The sequence below is a fragment of the Arvicanthis niloticus genome, chromosome 15 (assembly GCF_011762505.2).
Source record: "Arvicanthis niloticus isolate mArvNil1 chromosome 15, mArvNil1.pat.X, whole genome shotgun sequence".
Classification (NCBI taxonomy): Eukaryota; Metazoa; Chordata; class Mammalia; order Rodentia; family Muridae; genus Arvicanthis; species Arvicanthis niloticus.
In genome coordinates this window covers 15239098-15252835 of record NC_047672.1, presented here as the reverse complement: position 1 = coordinate 15252835, position 13738 = coordinate 15239098, and the positions used below count along the sequence as shown (strand labels likewise).

Below are 13738 nucleotides of genomic sequence, written 5' to 3'. Positions count from 1 at the left end.
AACACCATGACCAAGGCAACTTACAGAAGCATTTATTTAAGCTTACAGTTTTCTAGAGGATTAAGAGTCCATCATGTCAAGGAAACATGGCAGCAAGTGGCAGGCAACGAGAGGAGAACCCTGAGGGTACACATCTTTAGCTTTAAGCCCTAAGCAGAGAAAGCAAACTGAAAGTAGGGTGAGACTTAAGCTCTCAAAACCCACCCTTAAGAATGGACTTCCTCCAACAAGGCCACACTGTTTAAACCTCCCCCAAATAACACTACCAACCAGGGACTAAGTGTTCAAATGCCCAAGTATAAGGCGGATAGTTCTCATTTGAACCAGTACAGGAGGTAAGGAGACCTAGGGAATATGGAGAAGAGGCTAGGGACTCACCTGGTGGTTGTATGAGTCCATCTATGCTGCTGTCCTTGAAGTTCCATGTCTGTGTTTGCATTTGGCTATGCATCCTCATGCACGCTGGGAGTAGGGGGAGTAGAGGGGCTGATGTGTGTATAGCTACAGTCACGTCTGGAACTTCATTTTGTATTCAAGTGAAGTAATGAAGGCCAGGATTTGTTGCAGGATATTTTATCACATTAATAACACTGAGGTTGTCAACTGGAAACCCCTGTTTCTTGTTGTGGTGTGGCTCAGCCCTTGCACATACCTTTAATCCCAAGAGCTTTCTGTTTTCTGTAAACAAACAGCTGTGGTGTGGCTCAACCCTAACAGACACCTTTAACTCATGAGCTTTCTATAAGCACGAGCTAAATAAAGTTAACAATAAGTCAAGAGGCAGGGCAAGCAACCAGTTGACAGGAAGTGAACATAAAAAAAAATCCAGGAAAAAGAAATTAGGGTCTTTGAGTTGGAGGCTATTTAAGACATTGTAGAGAAAGAGAAGGAGCTTTTTCCTTCTCTTCCTGGGATGTTGGTAGAATAGAAAGATCAGATAGATGGTTTCTCTGCTACTCTGAGCTAGCAGGCTTCCACCAAAGTGTCTAGCTCCTCAGTCTTCATTTGGTAAATCAAATATTTGGAATTTTGCTTTAAAACAAAAAAACATTTTGGCACTCCAATTTGTTGCATGACTCCACAGACAGGGAAAGCACTCCCCAGCTGCAGACAAACTGAGACGCCATCAGAATCAGTAAGTCACCTGGGAAGTCCTTAAGGAGAGAGTTAAGGATGAGAAGTACTGTGATAGAAAGGTTTAGGACACTGTATGGTGATGCTTTTGATGGCTTGAAAATAGAAGCAGGAAATGAAAAGCTAACTGAAATGGACTCAATACTGTTTGTGACTATTGTTATGTTGGTATTTTATATCTTATTCTTAACAGCCATAGTGGCTTTCTGGACCTGCTCAGAGAAAACAATCTTTAGAGATACAGGAAAAAGAAAAATATAAGAAGCGTATTGATAAGATACAAGTCTTACTAGGAAAATTAGAGAGACTTATAAATAAAAATGAGAAAAATACTCAGAGAAATTTAGACAAGCCTTTAAAAGATCTATAAATGAAAATAAGCAAAATATTCAGACACAGACAGAGGAATTTAGGCAAATTTTAAAAGGACCCACAAATGAGAATAAGAAAAATATTCATATAGAGACAGGAATGTAGACAAAAGCCTTCTATGACACCACACAATGAAATTGAAAGGGAGCTGCCCAAGGTTGTTACAAAACCAACCTTAGTTTATCCAGTTACTATACAAGACCTACCAGGAGACGACAAGCAACCCCAAGGTTATGAAGATGTTAATAGGACCCTGTTAGCATATTAGATTTGAGATTTAGGGAAGTGGTCATTGCCTGTGGCTTGCATTCACCCTATGTGAAGCAGATTAAACTCATGGGCAACTCAGAACAGAATTACCACCCCCAAGACTGGAAAGACTAGGCAACAACAATATTGGAAGCTGGTCCACAGTTACAATGGTGAACACAGTAGAAAGAGAAATCGAAGGCCATAGAATGATGAAGTTAGGCAAGAAGCATTGATATTTCCCACGATCAGTTGCTAAGCGAAGGTAAACATACTGAGTTACAAAGCGAGCTTGAATTTGATGCTCACACCTTGTCACTATATCATTTAGCAGCTTTAAATGCTTGGGTTAGGGTTGAAGAATCAGGAAAGAGGTCTAACCCTTCAATTTCAATGTAATTTATTTGTATTTTTTGATTCGGTCTCTAGTCATTTATAGCAGTTTGTCAAAATACTTGTTTTCTGGTCTCTCTTGGGAGAGACCAGAATTATACTAAAATCATACAAGACGGCAAAAGAAGCCTTCACTGGTTTTTTGCCAAGATTAACTTCAGTTGTAAATAGAATAGTATCAGATTCAGAACTCAGAGAAATAGTGATTGACTCTTTTGCTTTTGAAAATAGTAATTCAGAATAATTCAAAAAGGTGATTAGAGTTTTAAAGGCAAGATCAGCACCAACAGAGGAACAGATTAGAAATATGGCTGATATGGACCTCATGTTTATATTGCTAAAATGGTAGGAAAAGTAATTTCTAAAAGTCTTAAGAAAAATCAAAATGGCAGATGTTCTAATTATAGTAGGTGAGGTTATTTGAAAATGAATTGTAGGTAAGGTGTTTCTAGAAACAATGTTTTTTTTTTCCTAGAAGAAATTCAAAAAGAAAGTGTCAGCCTTCTGAAATATTTATAAGGTGTGTCAAAGGCTGGCATTGAACTAATAAATGCAGATCAACAAGGGGTAGGCAAGGTAACCCTTTGCCATTGGGAAACACCCTAAGGAGCCTCCTGCAGGCCCTGATATCAAATTTGATTCAACCATTCCCGTCAGCATTGGAGGAACTCAGCCACAGAGCAATGAAAAGATTTAATGCCTCTTGTTAAAAAGAACACTGCTCTGGATATAATTGAGGACATACCATCTTCAATAGATAAAGCAAAAAAATCAGGAGAGACCAGAAAACAAGCATTTTTGCAAACTTCTATAAATGATTAGAGACCAAAGCAAAAAATACAAATAAGTGGCACTGAAATTGAAGGGTTAGTGGACACAGGAGCAGGTGTGACAATAATGTCACCAGAATCTTTGTGTGTAGATTGACTTTTTCAGGAGGTTAATATTCAGCTTCTAGGAACTGGAACATTATCTCAGGTAAAACAAAGTACGAGGTGAGACAAATATATAGGTCAGAAGGACAAATAGGAAAATTAAAGCCATATGTTGTTAGGAGCCGTGGTGAGCGGTGACAACATTCGCCATTACAAGATGGCGCTGGATCCGGTGCTCCCACTAGTAAACAACTAAACTGCGCAGGTGCAAAAGGCAAAAGCGTGCCAAGCCACTGCCCATCCCGGGGCGTAATATGGGGTAATGAGTGAACAGCCAATCAGAAGTGAACACACCACTCTAGGGTACATATAGCAGTGCCTTTCCCAGGCTTGGGGTCTTCTGCTTCAGCTGATACAAGAATAAAGCCTCGTTGTAGTAACTACCCAAACACTGCCTCATGTGTCTCTTTCGCAGGTGAAGGGGACTCGGAAGGGGCTCGGAATAATATGTGACTAATATAGCCATGAATTTATTGAGACGTGATTTGTTGCAACAATGGAAAACACAGATTAACCTTCCTCCAATCTCAGCAACAAACCACAAAACAAAAAAATGCTTCTCAGAAAAATATTAAAAGGTATTACCAAGAACAGTCGCAGACTGCCCAGGTTGTCCATACGCAGGACTCGACAGGAGTTGGTCTTTCAAAGTTACCAACCTCCCTACTGGTAAAACTAATTTACCAAAGGCACACTTGACTTACTGGTGTGAAATGAGACATGGGTTTTCTTGAATCACCTGTCTTAATCCCATGTCAGAATGTTAGACTGTAGATTGCAAGTGGCCCACGCCACCTTGGACTGGGCTTTTGAGTTTTCCTCTTAAATAAAGCTCTTTTTGTTTAGTATTTTAAAAACAGGAAAGAGATTTGAAATGTTTTAAGTAAAATCAAAGGGCTACTACAGTTCAAACTTGTTTTCTAAATCTCTAAGAGTTAGAGAAATTTGGAGCTAAGATAAAATATTTGAGCCGGGAGGAGGTAGCCCATGCCTTTAATCCCAGCAGACAGGAGAGTCTTAAAAGTTAGTTGGTTTCCAAATTCTATAGTCACACAGAACAAAGAGGTGCTGATTCACACCTTTAATTCAAGCACCTGGAAGGCAGAGGCAGGCAAATATGAATTGTAATTATTTAAATGTAAAAGCCTCTTAGAAAAGATAGGCTAAAATTCAAAGTGAATGTCCCTTGTGACCTAAAAATAAACATATTTAAATATTGAATTTATATATAGATAAAGGGGTAAATGGGTATATTTATCTAATAAGATATTCAAGTTTCAAAATTTCAAAAGAAAATTTAAGTTTTAAATTGAAAGATAATACTTTCTCTACTGCCTAAAAACTCTTTGCCCTAGGAAAGAGATAAAGTGCCAAAAAGGGAACTCCCCAGAGTTAGGGTTGGAACAGTGATTTGTTTTTATCTTTCCAGGAGAATAAAGGCATCCAACTAAGGAATCCAGAGACTACAGGGACAAATGAAATATCTGAAGAAAAAGAACAATCATCAAGAGAAAATGTCCCAAGAAAAAGAGTGCAGTGGCCAAGCAGTACCTCCCACCTCCCTCTTGTTCCTTCTGCCCTCTCCAGACATAAGTGGCAAATGGTCTTTATGTGGTCCCAATTCTATTAAAAATTAGAGCTGGCTTTGGGCTTGGAACATGGCTCTCTCCTTCCCTAAACCCATGCATGCTTATTAAAGGAAAATCCAAAATTTCGATCTCATATCAGAAGAGGCACGTGGTATGGGACAGAGGTCTGTGTGTCTTGGTGGACATATTCAGTTCCTCAGAGGATCAGAGTGCATGCCATTGCCCAGAGCTACCCAGCTGATTCTTAGCCTGGAGGCAGCCCTGGCACTGACATGTATGGCAGAAGTCGTTGGTACTAGCACTGACCCCTCCTCTGGCCTTCTCTCTAGGTTCTCCATGGATCTCTTCCTGTTCCGTGGCCTGTAGCTTGATGAGTGGAGGACAAGTGCCACAGTTATGACCCATGGGCCTACTCTTTCAAATGGAACTTGAGGGCATATAAGGAAGTTTGCAGGCACATCTGAATAAGTCCCAAGTCAGAAGCCCCTCACATGATTGGTACTCAACACTACTCTGCCCCTGTCTCCCCGGTAAGATTTGGTGGCATTGTTGCTAGTGGGCTTCCTACACATAACCTGTTCTGACATGTTCTCAAAAAGGTCACACTTTGGGAGTTTCATGGTCCTCTTGCCCTAAGTTTTTCCTATAGGACTCACCCGTGGCTTTTGAAGATTCTGTGATCATGTGGCCCATGTACAAAGGTCACAACTGCATCAGGAACTGAATCTCTGCACACAAGGTCTGCCTGACACTTCCTCCTTTTATTTACAATGGAACACATATTTGTTTGTGAAAAGTCTAGCCCAAGCTTCTACCTAATACCCCCAAACCCCCACAAGGACAACTCCCATCATTGTGGAAAGCTTCTTAGAACTGTGGGGAGCTTTGCACCACATGCACAGGTGTGTTCATGGGACCCATTCCTATTTCACTACTGTACCCCTTAAAGACCTTTATGATCTGGGCAAAGGAAGCCCATGAGATACTGGATTTCTCCGTCAGATGGGTTTTTCAATATCTGAGGCTTTCAGCTTCCTTTCATGCAGGGGAATTGTCCCACCTCAGTGATGGGTATGCAGAAGGAAGCTAAAAGCATCAATACCTTTGCCATGTCATGGTTCCAGCATGTAAAGATGTGTGTGTGTGTGTGTGTGTGTGTGTGTGTGTGTGTGTGTGTGTGTCTCTGTGTGTGTGTCTGTGTGTGTCTATCTCTGTGTGTGTGTGTGTGTGTGTGTGTGTGTGCGTGTGTGTGTGTGTGTACTGAATCACTTGCAGTGCCATCTGTACCAATTGCAAGTCTGGTAACAATAGACTCTCCACCAAGGGGTCAGTACATTAGAACACAGCTGCACCCCAGTGCCAAGTAATGGGAAAATCTGTATGAGTGGTGAGTGGTGAGTCTGTAGACTGGAAGGAAACCCTGCAGGATGTATTTAGTGGGAGAAGAAAATGGCAGAGAATAACATGCATCATGTGATAACTTTGGTGAAAGAGTGGGAGGATAGTGAAGTTCCCTGTTATAGAAATGGAGATTAGAAGGTGCTGATGTACTCCTGGGCAGCTAGGACAAGGGAAACAATTTTTCTCCCCTTAGAAACACAGCCTTGAGGAACTCCGCGGATGGAGGTGAGACAAAGGCAGAATCAGAAAAGTGCTTGTCACCAGGCATAAAGACCTGAGTTCACATCCCCAACATGGAAAATGAAACACCATGTAGCATGACAGCAGCCCAGAATTGGAATTAAAGGACAAAGACAGGCAGATCCCTGCCGCCTGCTCAGCATCTGAGTCTTCCAGAATCAGTGAATTCCAGTTAATGAGAGATTCTGTCTCAAAAACTACTGTGGAAATGACAGTGTCAACCTCTGTTCTCCAGACCGATGCATAGACACACAAGAACACATACATATCAGAGAGAGAGAGAGAGAGAGAGAGAGAGAGAGAGAGAGAGAGAGGAGGCAGAAGAGAGAGAGGCAGAGAGACAGAGAAGAACACGAAGGAAAACAGCCAGAGCTAAGAAGTTGCACAGGGTGTATGGAAATGTTCACAGCACCCTCTGCAGACTAAAGGACAGTGGGTGAGTTCTTAATGAAGTTAAGCCCAGGCCCATGACTTGGTGGCCAAGGGTTCTAGGCAACGTGGACCAGAGGAACAGGATACAAGCTTAGTATATAGAGACAAGTGGGCAAGCTTGTCTTTGGGAAAGAAGTCAACAGAAATTTCAACCCTGAGTTGTTTTTCCCATGCTTGTGAGTGGGGCGTGTGACGTAAGGAAACACATTTCCAAACAGAAACGTGTTGACAATGCACAGGTTCTATGCCCAGCTCCCCACCGTGTTTCTGGGGAGTGTCTAGGCTTCCCTTTGCTTACTTCTTGTTCTACAATTGAATTTTAAAGCCAGGCATGGTGGCATACACCTTTAATCCCAGCACTCGGGAGGCAGAGGAAGGCAGATCTCTGAGTTTGAGGCCAGCCTGGTTTACAAAATGAGTTCTAGGACAGCCTGAACTACATAGAAAAACCCTGTCTTGAAAAAAAAAAAAAACAAACAAGAGAATTAAATTGAAGGGCACCCAAGTCCTCCCCATCAGAACTGTTGGCTGTACCCGGGACCCCTGTAACTGGCCCAGTACCACATGCTCCTGATTCCTTCACTGTGCCTCTATCACCAGCTATCTCCACAAAAGATTTCTAATAGAGGGAACTTACAGCAATGAATTACCTATGATAAAAAGGACAGCTGAGAGTCCTTCCACCTCCTCACAGGCGGTGAGTTAAGCCTTGACCTCACCAAGGTCTCATGAGTGAAAGTCCTGCTCGAGATCCAGAGTGGAGAGCAAAGGTCAGATGGGGTCTTCCAGCATCAGTGACAGGTACAAGTCTTTGGGGAGGAACGCTCATGTGAGGCCCAGAAGCACCCCAGTCAGGATCTGAAGAAACAAGACCTGATGACAGTGATAGCAGCCCTCTCATGTGCAAAGCTAGTGTGTCCCAGGAGCTCTTTATACAGCAGAACCTGGCAGGAACTCACTAGCAGGTACAAGAAAGGACAGGAATGCAGGGGCTGAGGTCTGTCAGTACCACAAGCAACCCTGCCTTTCTAGCCGGTGGGAGTGGGCTACATTTACACTTGTCAGGCATGAATTCCCACCTTGTGAGTGAGCCTTAGATACATTTAGATGGCTGTCCATCACCCCAACATAGGTGTCACTATTGCACCACACAGGATGCCTTTGCCAGGCCACTCACTGTTCATTTGTACACTTTACAGTTGGGTAGGACTATTGATTATTTTTTCTTTCTGGGAAGTTTGAACTGGCCTTGTCAAAGCATAAGGCCCAGTCCTTAAGTAGGAGGCTTCCAGGTTTAGATGCGGCTAAATTCCTTCAAGTCTTTTATCTGAAGGATGTAATGTCTCCAGCAGTTGAGTCTTACCGTCAAGATGTGAGAAGCAATCAATGGCAATGCCAATAGCCTATACTACTCTGGGATTCTCATGGATGACCCCCTGGCTTGCTGTTGGCCAACAGCTCATTCGGGGGATCAATATCATCTTGGGTGGTGTAATTCCATTTAAGTGTGTCTGCGGCCGCGGCCGTGTCTGTGTCTGTGTGTCTGTGTCTGTGTCATCTGTGTCTGTGTCTGGCTGCAGCTTCGGCTGCGGCTGTGTCTGTCTGTGTCCGTGTCTTTGTGTAGTATAGTGTTTTTTTCAGTAAGCTTATAAAATGTTTCCCTGTGGCCTTTTCAAACATTATCTCTCCATTCCGCTGGCCTTACTTTCTTGTATCATCCTCCCTTCCTGCACTTTAAATGGCTAACCTAAATTTCAGCGCGCAACCCTGTAGATGATCATCTGTTGAATCAGAAGTGGAACTTTGCTATCACTTCAGCCCTCTGGCCCACCACAGCTCAGGCCATTTGTAGCCCTCGAGGAGCAAGCCTTGGGCTGCTGTGACTCATGGTGCACCGTGCTGAAGGATGTTCTTCCGTGTTATAACACCAAAAGGGGGGAAACAGTAGGAGATATCTAGATAAGAAAATGTATAAAAAGTTTTCATACCCTGGAGGAAATAGGTGGATGCACACGGGGGCCGGTCAGCACTGTGAACTGTGAGTAAGGACCCAGAGACTCCAACTCTGGCTTCCGTTGGGTAAGGGAGGAAGCACAGTCAGGGGGAGAAGACAGGGCTTAGAGACAAGGTGCTCTGGAGTGCTGGCTTGGTGAGAGAAACACCGAAGTTCTCTCCTCTCTTCTGCTGAGTTCCAGAGCCATGGGGTTGGCACAAAGGAGCTTGACACTGGGCTGCACGGCCATCTTGTTGGTTCTACAGATGACCATGGCAGAGTACCCCAACTGGATGTTGAATGGCAAAGCCCAGGTGTTTGCAGACCTGAGCACCCAGGAGATGGAGGCTGTGCATGGCTTCCTGATGAACAAGACGGAGCTGGAGCTGCAGCCATCAAGCACACGGGCTTTAAACAAGAATTCTGTGTTCCTCATTGAGACTCTGCTGCCCAAGAAGAAGGATGTCCTAGAGTTTCTGAATAAGGGAACCAAACCTCCTTTGCGGGAAGCCCGTGTCATCATTTTCTTTAGTGCCCAGGAACACCCCAATGTTACCGAGTTTGCCGTAGGGCCCCTCCCACAGCCCATCTACATGAGAGAACTGTCCCCCAGGCCAGCGAAACATCGATCCTGGGCATCGAGACCTATGTCCAAAGCAGAGCAAAGGCTTCTCTACCACAGAATCAAGGAGGCCACCACACCCTTACAGGCGTTTTTCCTTGACACCACCGGCTTCTCATTAGAGGACTGCAATGGCCAGTGTCTGACCTTCACCCATGTGGCCCCCCATAGTGTGGAGTCTAGACATCGGGCCACCTGGTTTCTCTTGCAGCGTATCATAAAAGAGCACCTGTTGCAGCCCACAGGTCTGGAGATCCTTATAGATCATGGGAGCACAGATGTCCAGGACTGGAGAGTAGAGCAGGTCTGGTATAACGGGAAACTCTACAACAGCCCAGAGGAGCTGGCTCAGAAATATGCAGATGGGGAAGTGGACACCGTGGTCCTCAAGGACCTGCTGCCCAAGAACACAGAACTGCCACAAATCTTTAACAAGCCTGGTGGGAAATTCCCAAGGCCCCTCAGAAAACCTGGGCCCCATGTGGAACAAACCAATGGTTCCAGATACAGCCTACAGGGTAATACTGTTATCTACAAAGACTGGAGTTTCTCCTTCCAGCTTCGACCCTCTTCTGGACTGCAGATACTGAATGTGCACTTTAGGAACGAGTATATCGCTTATGAGATTGGAGTGCAGGCTGCTATGGCTGTGCATAAAGAAAAAACACCTGCAGGAGAGTTCACCAAGACCATGGACCTAGGCTGGGGCCTGGGCAGTGTGACTCATGAGTTAGCCCCTGGCATCAACTGTCCAGAGACAGCCACTTTCCTAGACGTCATCCACTACTATGACACTGATGGGCCTGTCCATTATCCGCGAGCCCTCTGCATCTTTGAGCTACCCACAGGAGTGCCTGTTAGGCCCACCTTTAACACTGACTCTGCAGGCAAAATCAACTTCTTTTCAGATGTATTGGGACACAAGCTGGTGCTACGGGCAACCTCAGCGCTCTACAATCTAGATTACATCTGGGACTTCATCTTCTATTCTTCGGGCACGATCTCAGCCAAGATGCATGCCACGGGTTACACCCATACCACCATCTATACCCGTGAAGGACTGAGAGAAACTCGCCTGCTGACTCACGAACTTGGCATCAGCCACACCCACCTTGTGCACTACCGTGTTGACCTGGATGTGGCAGGTAGGACTTGAAATCGGACCCTCCATGTCGCTTAGCTGCCTCCCACCATTAACCACCATTAACATTACCTCACAAAGATAAGGCTGAGGCTCCCTGATGCTAATCGGAAGTATTCAGAGTCTCCTTCCCCTGACCCTGCATGTGAGAAATAGTGCCTGTGAATGGCATTCTAGTGTTACCCAGAATTTTAGGTGTGCATCTGCCTTGGGTCTGAATTCAAAGGTACAGAGGGGAGGAGAGAAAGAAGTACAATGGGCAAGAGGGAAGAAATGTCACAGTCTAGCTCTTTCAGACTGTCTGTATTGGATATATAATATTATCCACAGAGTAGTGTCACAGCTCTGACACTTGATATCAAAGCTAATAAGAAAACAAGGCCAGTAGGATCAGATGGATATCTGTCACCCATAAATCTCATTTGTTTTTTATGGCCCAGAACATATTGCTGCAGGAAGACTTAGGCTTTCAACAACACAGGCTGCCTACCCCCGTCTCCAGGGTTAAAACTACAGCAAGCAGGCTATATCATAGCTCTCTTGAAAAGAGCCTGGGTCACACTGGAACATTTGCCAGGACTGACCCATGAGCTGTCCCCTAGCTCCTGCGGTTTGGGATTCACTTAGTTCCCCTGCCCACGCTGTTGGCTCATCTTCTGCCCCCTGCTGCATGTGGGTGTGGATGTTGGAAATCCAGAACAGAGGGAGAAAGCTTCCAATCTAAGCTTGATTCTAAACCTCCTTCTCCCCTCATGGTTTCAGGCACCAACAACAGCTTCCACACACTGCAGACCAGGCCGAAAAACACCACCAACTCCAGCAGCCCACGACGCCTGGTGCAGGACATAATGGAGAAGACACAGTATTCCCAGGAATGCCAGGCCACCTTCCCCTTTGGACAGACTCTGCCTTCATTCCTGCTCTTTAGCAGCCCCAAAAAAGACATCTGGGGATACCGGCGCAGCTACCGCTTAAAGATCTACTCCACATGTGAGCAAAGGCTGACCCCTGAAACCCAAGAGGACTTGGCTTTCAGCTGGGCCCGGTGAGGAGTGAGGGGAGTGTGGGGAGTTGGTAGGAACTCCTCTCTGGCTGTGGATGTCTCTCTGTGCTTCCATTCTTGAGGTTCTGAGTCCATGTGTGAGTCTGAGTGTGCATCCTCCTGCACTTGGGGAGGGAAGGGAAGGGGTGTGGTGCTCCTGGGGCTCTTAGCCCTCCGATGGCTTTGAACACTCTTGCAAAGTCTCAAGAGCTAACCATTCATTGTGAGGAAACACCAACTTTCCCATCTGTGGCACTGAAGATGTTCTGAGCCCTAGCTGGGGCTTCAGTGCTCAGAGCCACCTGACTTCTTCTCATTCTGCAGGTACTCCCTGGCAGTGAGCAAATTCTCGGACTCTGAACGGTACAGCACCAGCATCTACAACCAGAATCACCCCTGGGATCCCCCTGTGGTCTTTGAGGATTTCCTTCAGGACAATGAGAATATTGAAGACCAGGTACTAGACCAGTCTCTCCCTTCCCTCCTCTGGTAGTATCACTACCCTCTAACTCGACCTGTCCCTGGTCCTAGGAGTATGACTTGCTGGTGGAGGACAAGTTCAGAGGTCATGAAAGATGAGCCAACCTCTTTTCTATGGGGCTAAGACTCTCTTAGCCACATAGCTTGTAGACACATCTTATCTTCCAGGGTCCACAATCAGTACCCCCTGACCCACTAAAGACTTTGTCTCTCCCACAGGATTTGGTGGCCTGGGTGACAGTGGGTTTCTATCATGGGCCCCACTCTGAAGCTGTTCCATATATGGCCTCATATAGGAACTTCGTAGGCTTTTTGCTCCTGCCTTTCAACTTCTTCCATATCCCTGAAAAACACCTAGGTACAAGTGCCACAGACATAGCAGACACCGGATCCCTGGGGGCAGGGTCTGCCTGATGCCCCCTCTATTCAACATCAGTGGGCCCTACAACCCTGTGTCAAGAGTCCAGCCCCAGCTCCTTCTCAACAGCCCCATACTCCCACAAGGACATCCAATAAACACTTGACATTCTTCCCTTCTGTGTGTGTGTGTGTGTGTGTGTGTGTGTGTGTGTGTGTTAGCATCTAAAGTTTTCCCCTAAAATCCTTTTATCAAAAATGACAAAACATATGTGTGTGCTGATTCACAGTAGAGCTGTCTGCAACAAGCAAAGTCTGGAGACAATGGACTCTGCACCTGTGGGAAGAACAGTTCAATCAACTAAGGCACAGCCCCACTGTGGTACCACATGATAGGGAGACAGTGAATGAGTCAGGACTATAGGGACCCACCTACAGGATGGCTGACAACCATGTACACTGTGCTAACTTTTGTGCATGAATAGGAGGAAACAGAATCCTTTACAGGGATTAAAGGTGGACGGTATAGAGGTGTCTTCAAAAAGTAGAAGGACTCTGCCAGAACCGGACAAATACAGAGGCAGATGCTAGCAGCCAACCATTGGACTGAGCACAGGGTCCCCAATGGAGGAGTTAGAGAAAGGACTGAAGGAGCTGAAGGAGTTTGTAACCCCATAGTAAGAACAATAATATCAACTAACTAGACTCCAGAGCTCCCAGGGACTAAACCACCAACCAAAGAGTACACATGGAGGGACCCGTGGTTCCATCTGCATATGTATCAAAGGTTGGCCTTGTAGGGCATCGGGCACCGGTGGAAGGAGAGGCCCTTGGTCCTGTGAAGGCTCAATGCCCCAGTGTGGGGGAATTTGAGGGCGGGAAGGCAGGAGAGGTTGGGGGGGCATTCTCATAGAAGCAGGGGGAAGGGAGATGGGATAGGGGATTTTCAGAGGGGAAACTGGAAAGGGGGATAATATTTGAAATATAAATAAAGAAAATATCCAATAAAACAATAATTTTTTTTTAAAAAAAGTAGAAGGAGACAAGGAAACAGAGTTTTCCAGAATGCATCTCTTGGGAACACAGACGTTAACAACTCCAGATCTGGAGTTAGATTGATAGCTTAGTTGATAGCTTAGTCCTTGACATGCAGATATGAGAAGTCAGGTGTCCAACATCCTCATAAGAAGGGGGAAGCAGAGTGGACAATGGAGACAGACAGATCCCTAGGGTTCCCTGAACCCACCCCCACCCCCAGTCTAGCTAAACCAGTGAACTCCAGGTTCAGTGAGAGACCCTGTCTCAAAACAAGAAGTGGAAAGAACAGACTTTGCACACCAGGAAAGCACACACAGAAG

The 13738-nt window shown here is 45.4% G+C and overlaps 1 protein-coding gene across 1 annotated transcript; it reads left to right on the top strand.

Annotated features, from left to right (window-relative positions):
• The first annotated feature begins 8944 nt into the window (after nt 1-8944).
• Nucleotides 8945-12437, top strand: LOC117720826 (diamine oxidase [copper-containing]-like). Its single transcript, XM_034519513.2, has 4 exons — nt 8945-10505; nt 11264-11546; nt 11868-12000; nt 12243-12437. The coding sequence occupies exons 1-4, from the start codon at nt 8945-8947 to the stop codon at nt 12435-12437; spliced, it is 2172 nt and encodes a 723-aa protein (XP_034375404.1).
• The last annotated feature ends 1301 nt before the right edge of the window (nt 12438-13738 follow it).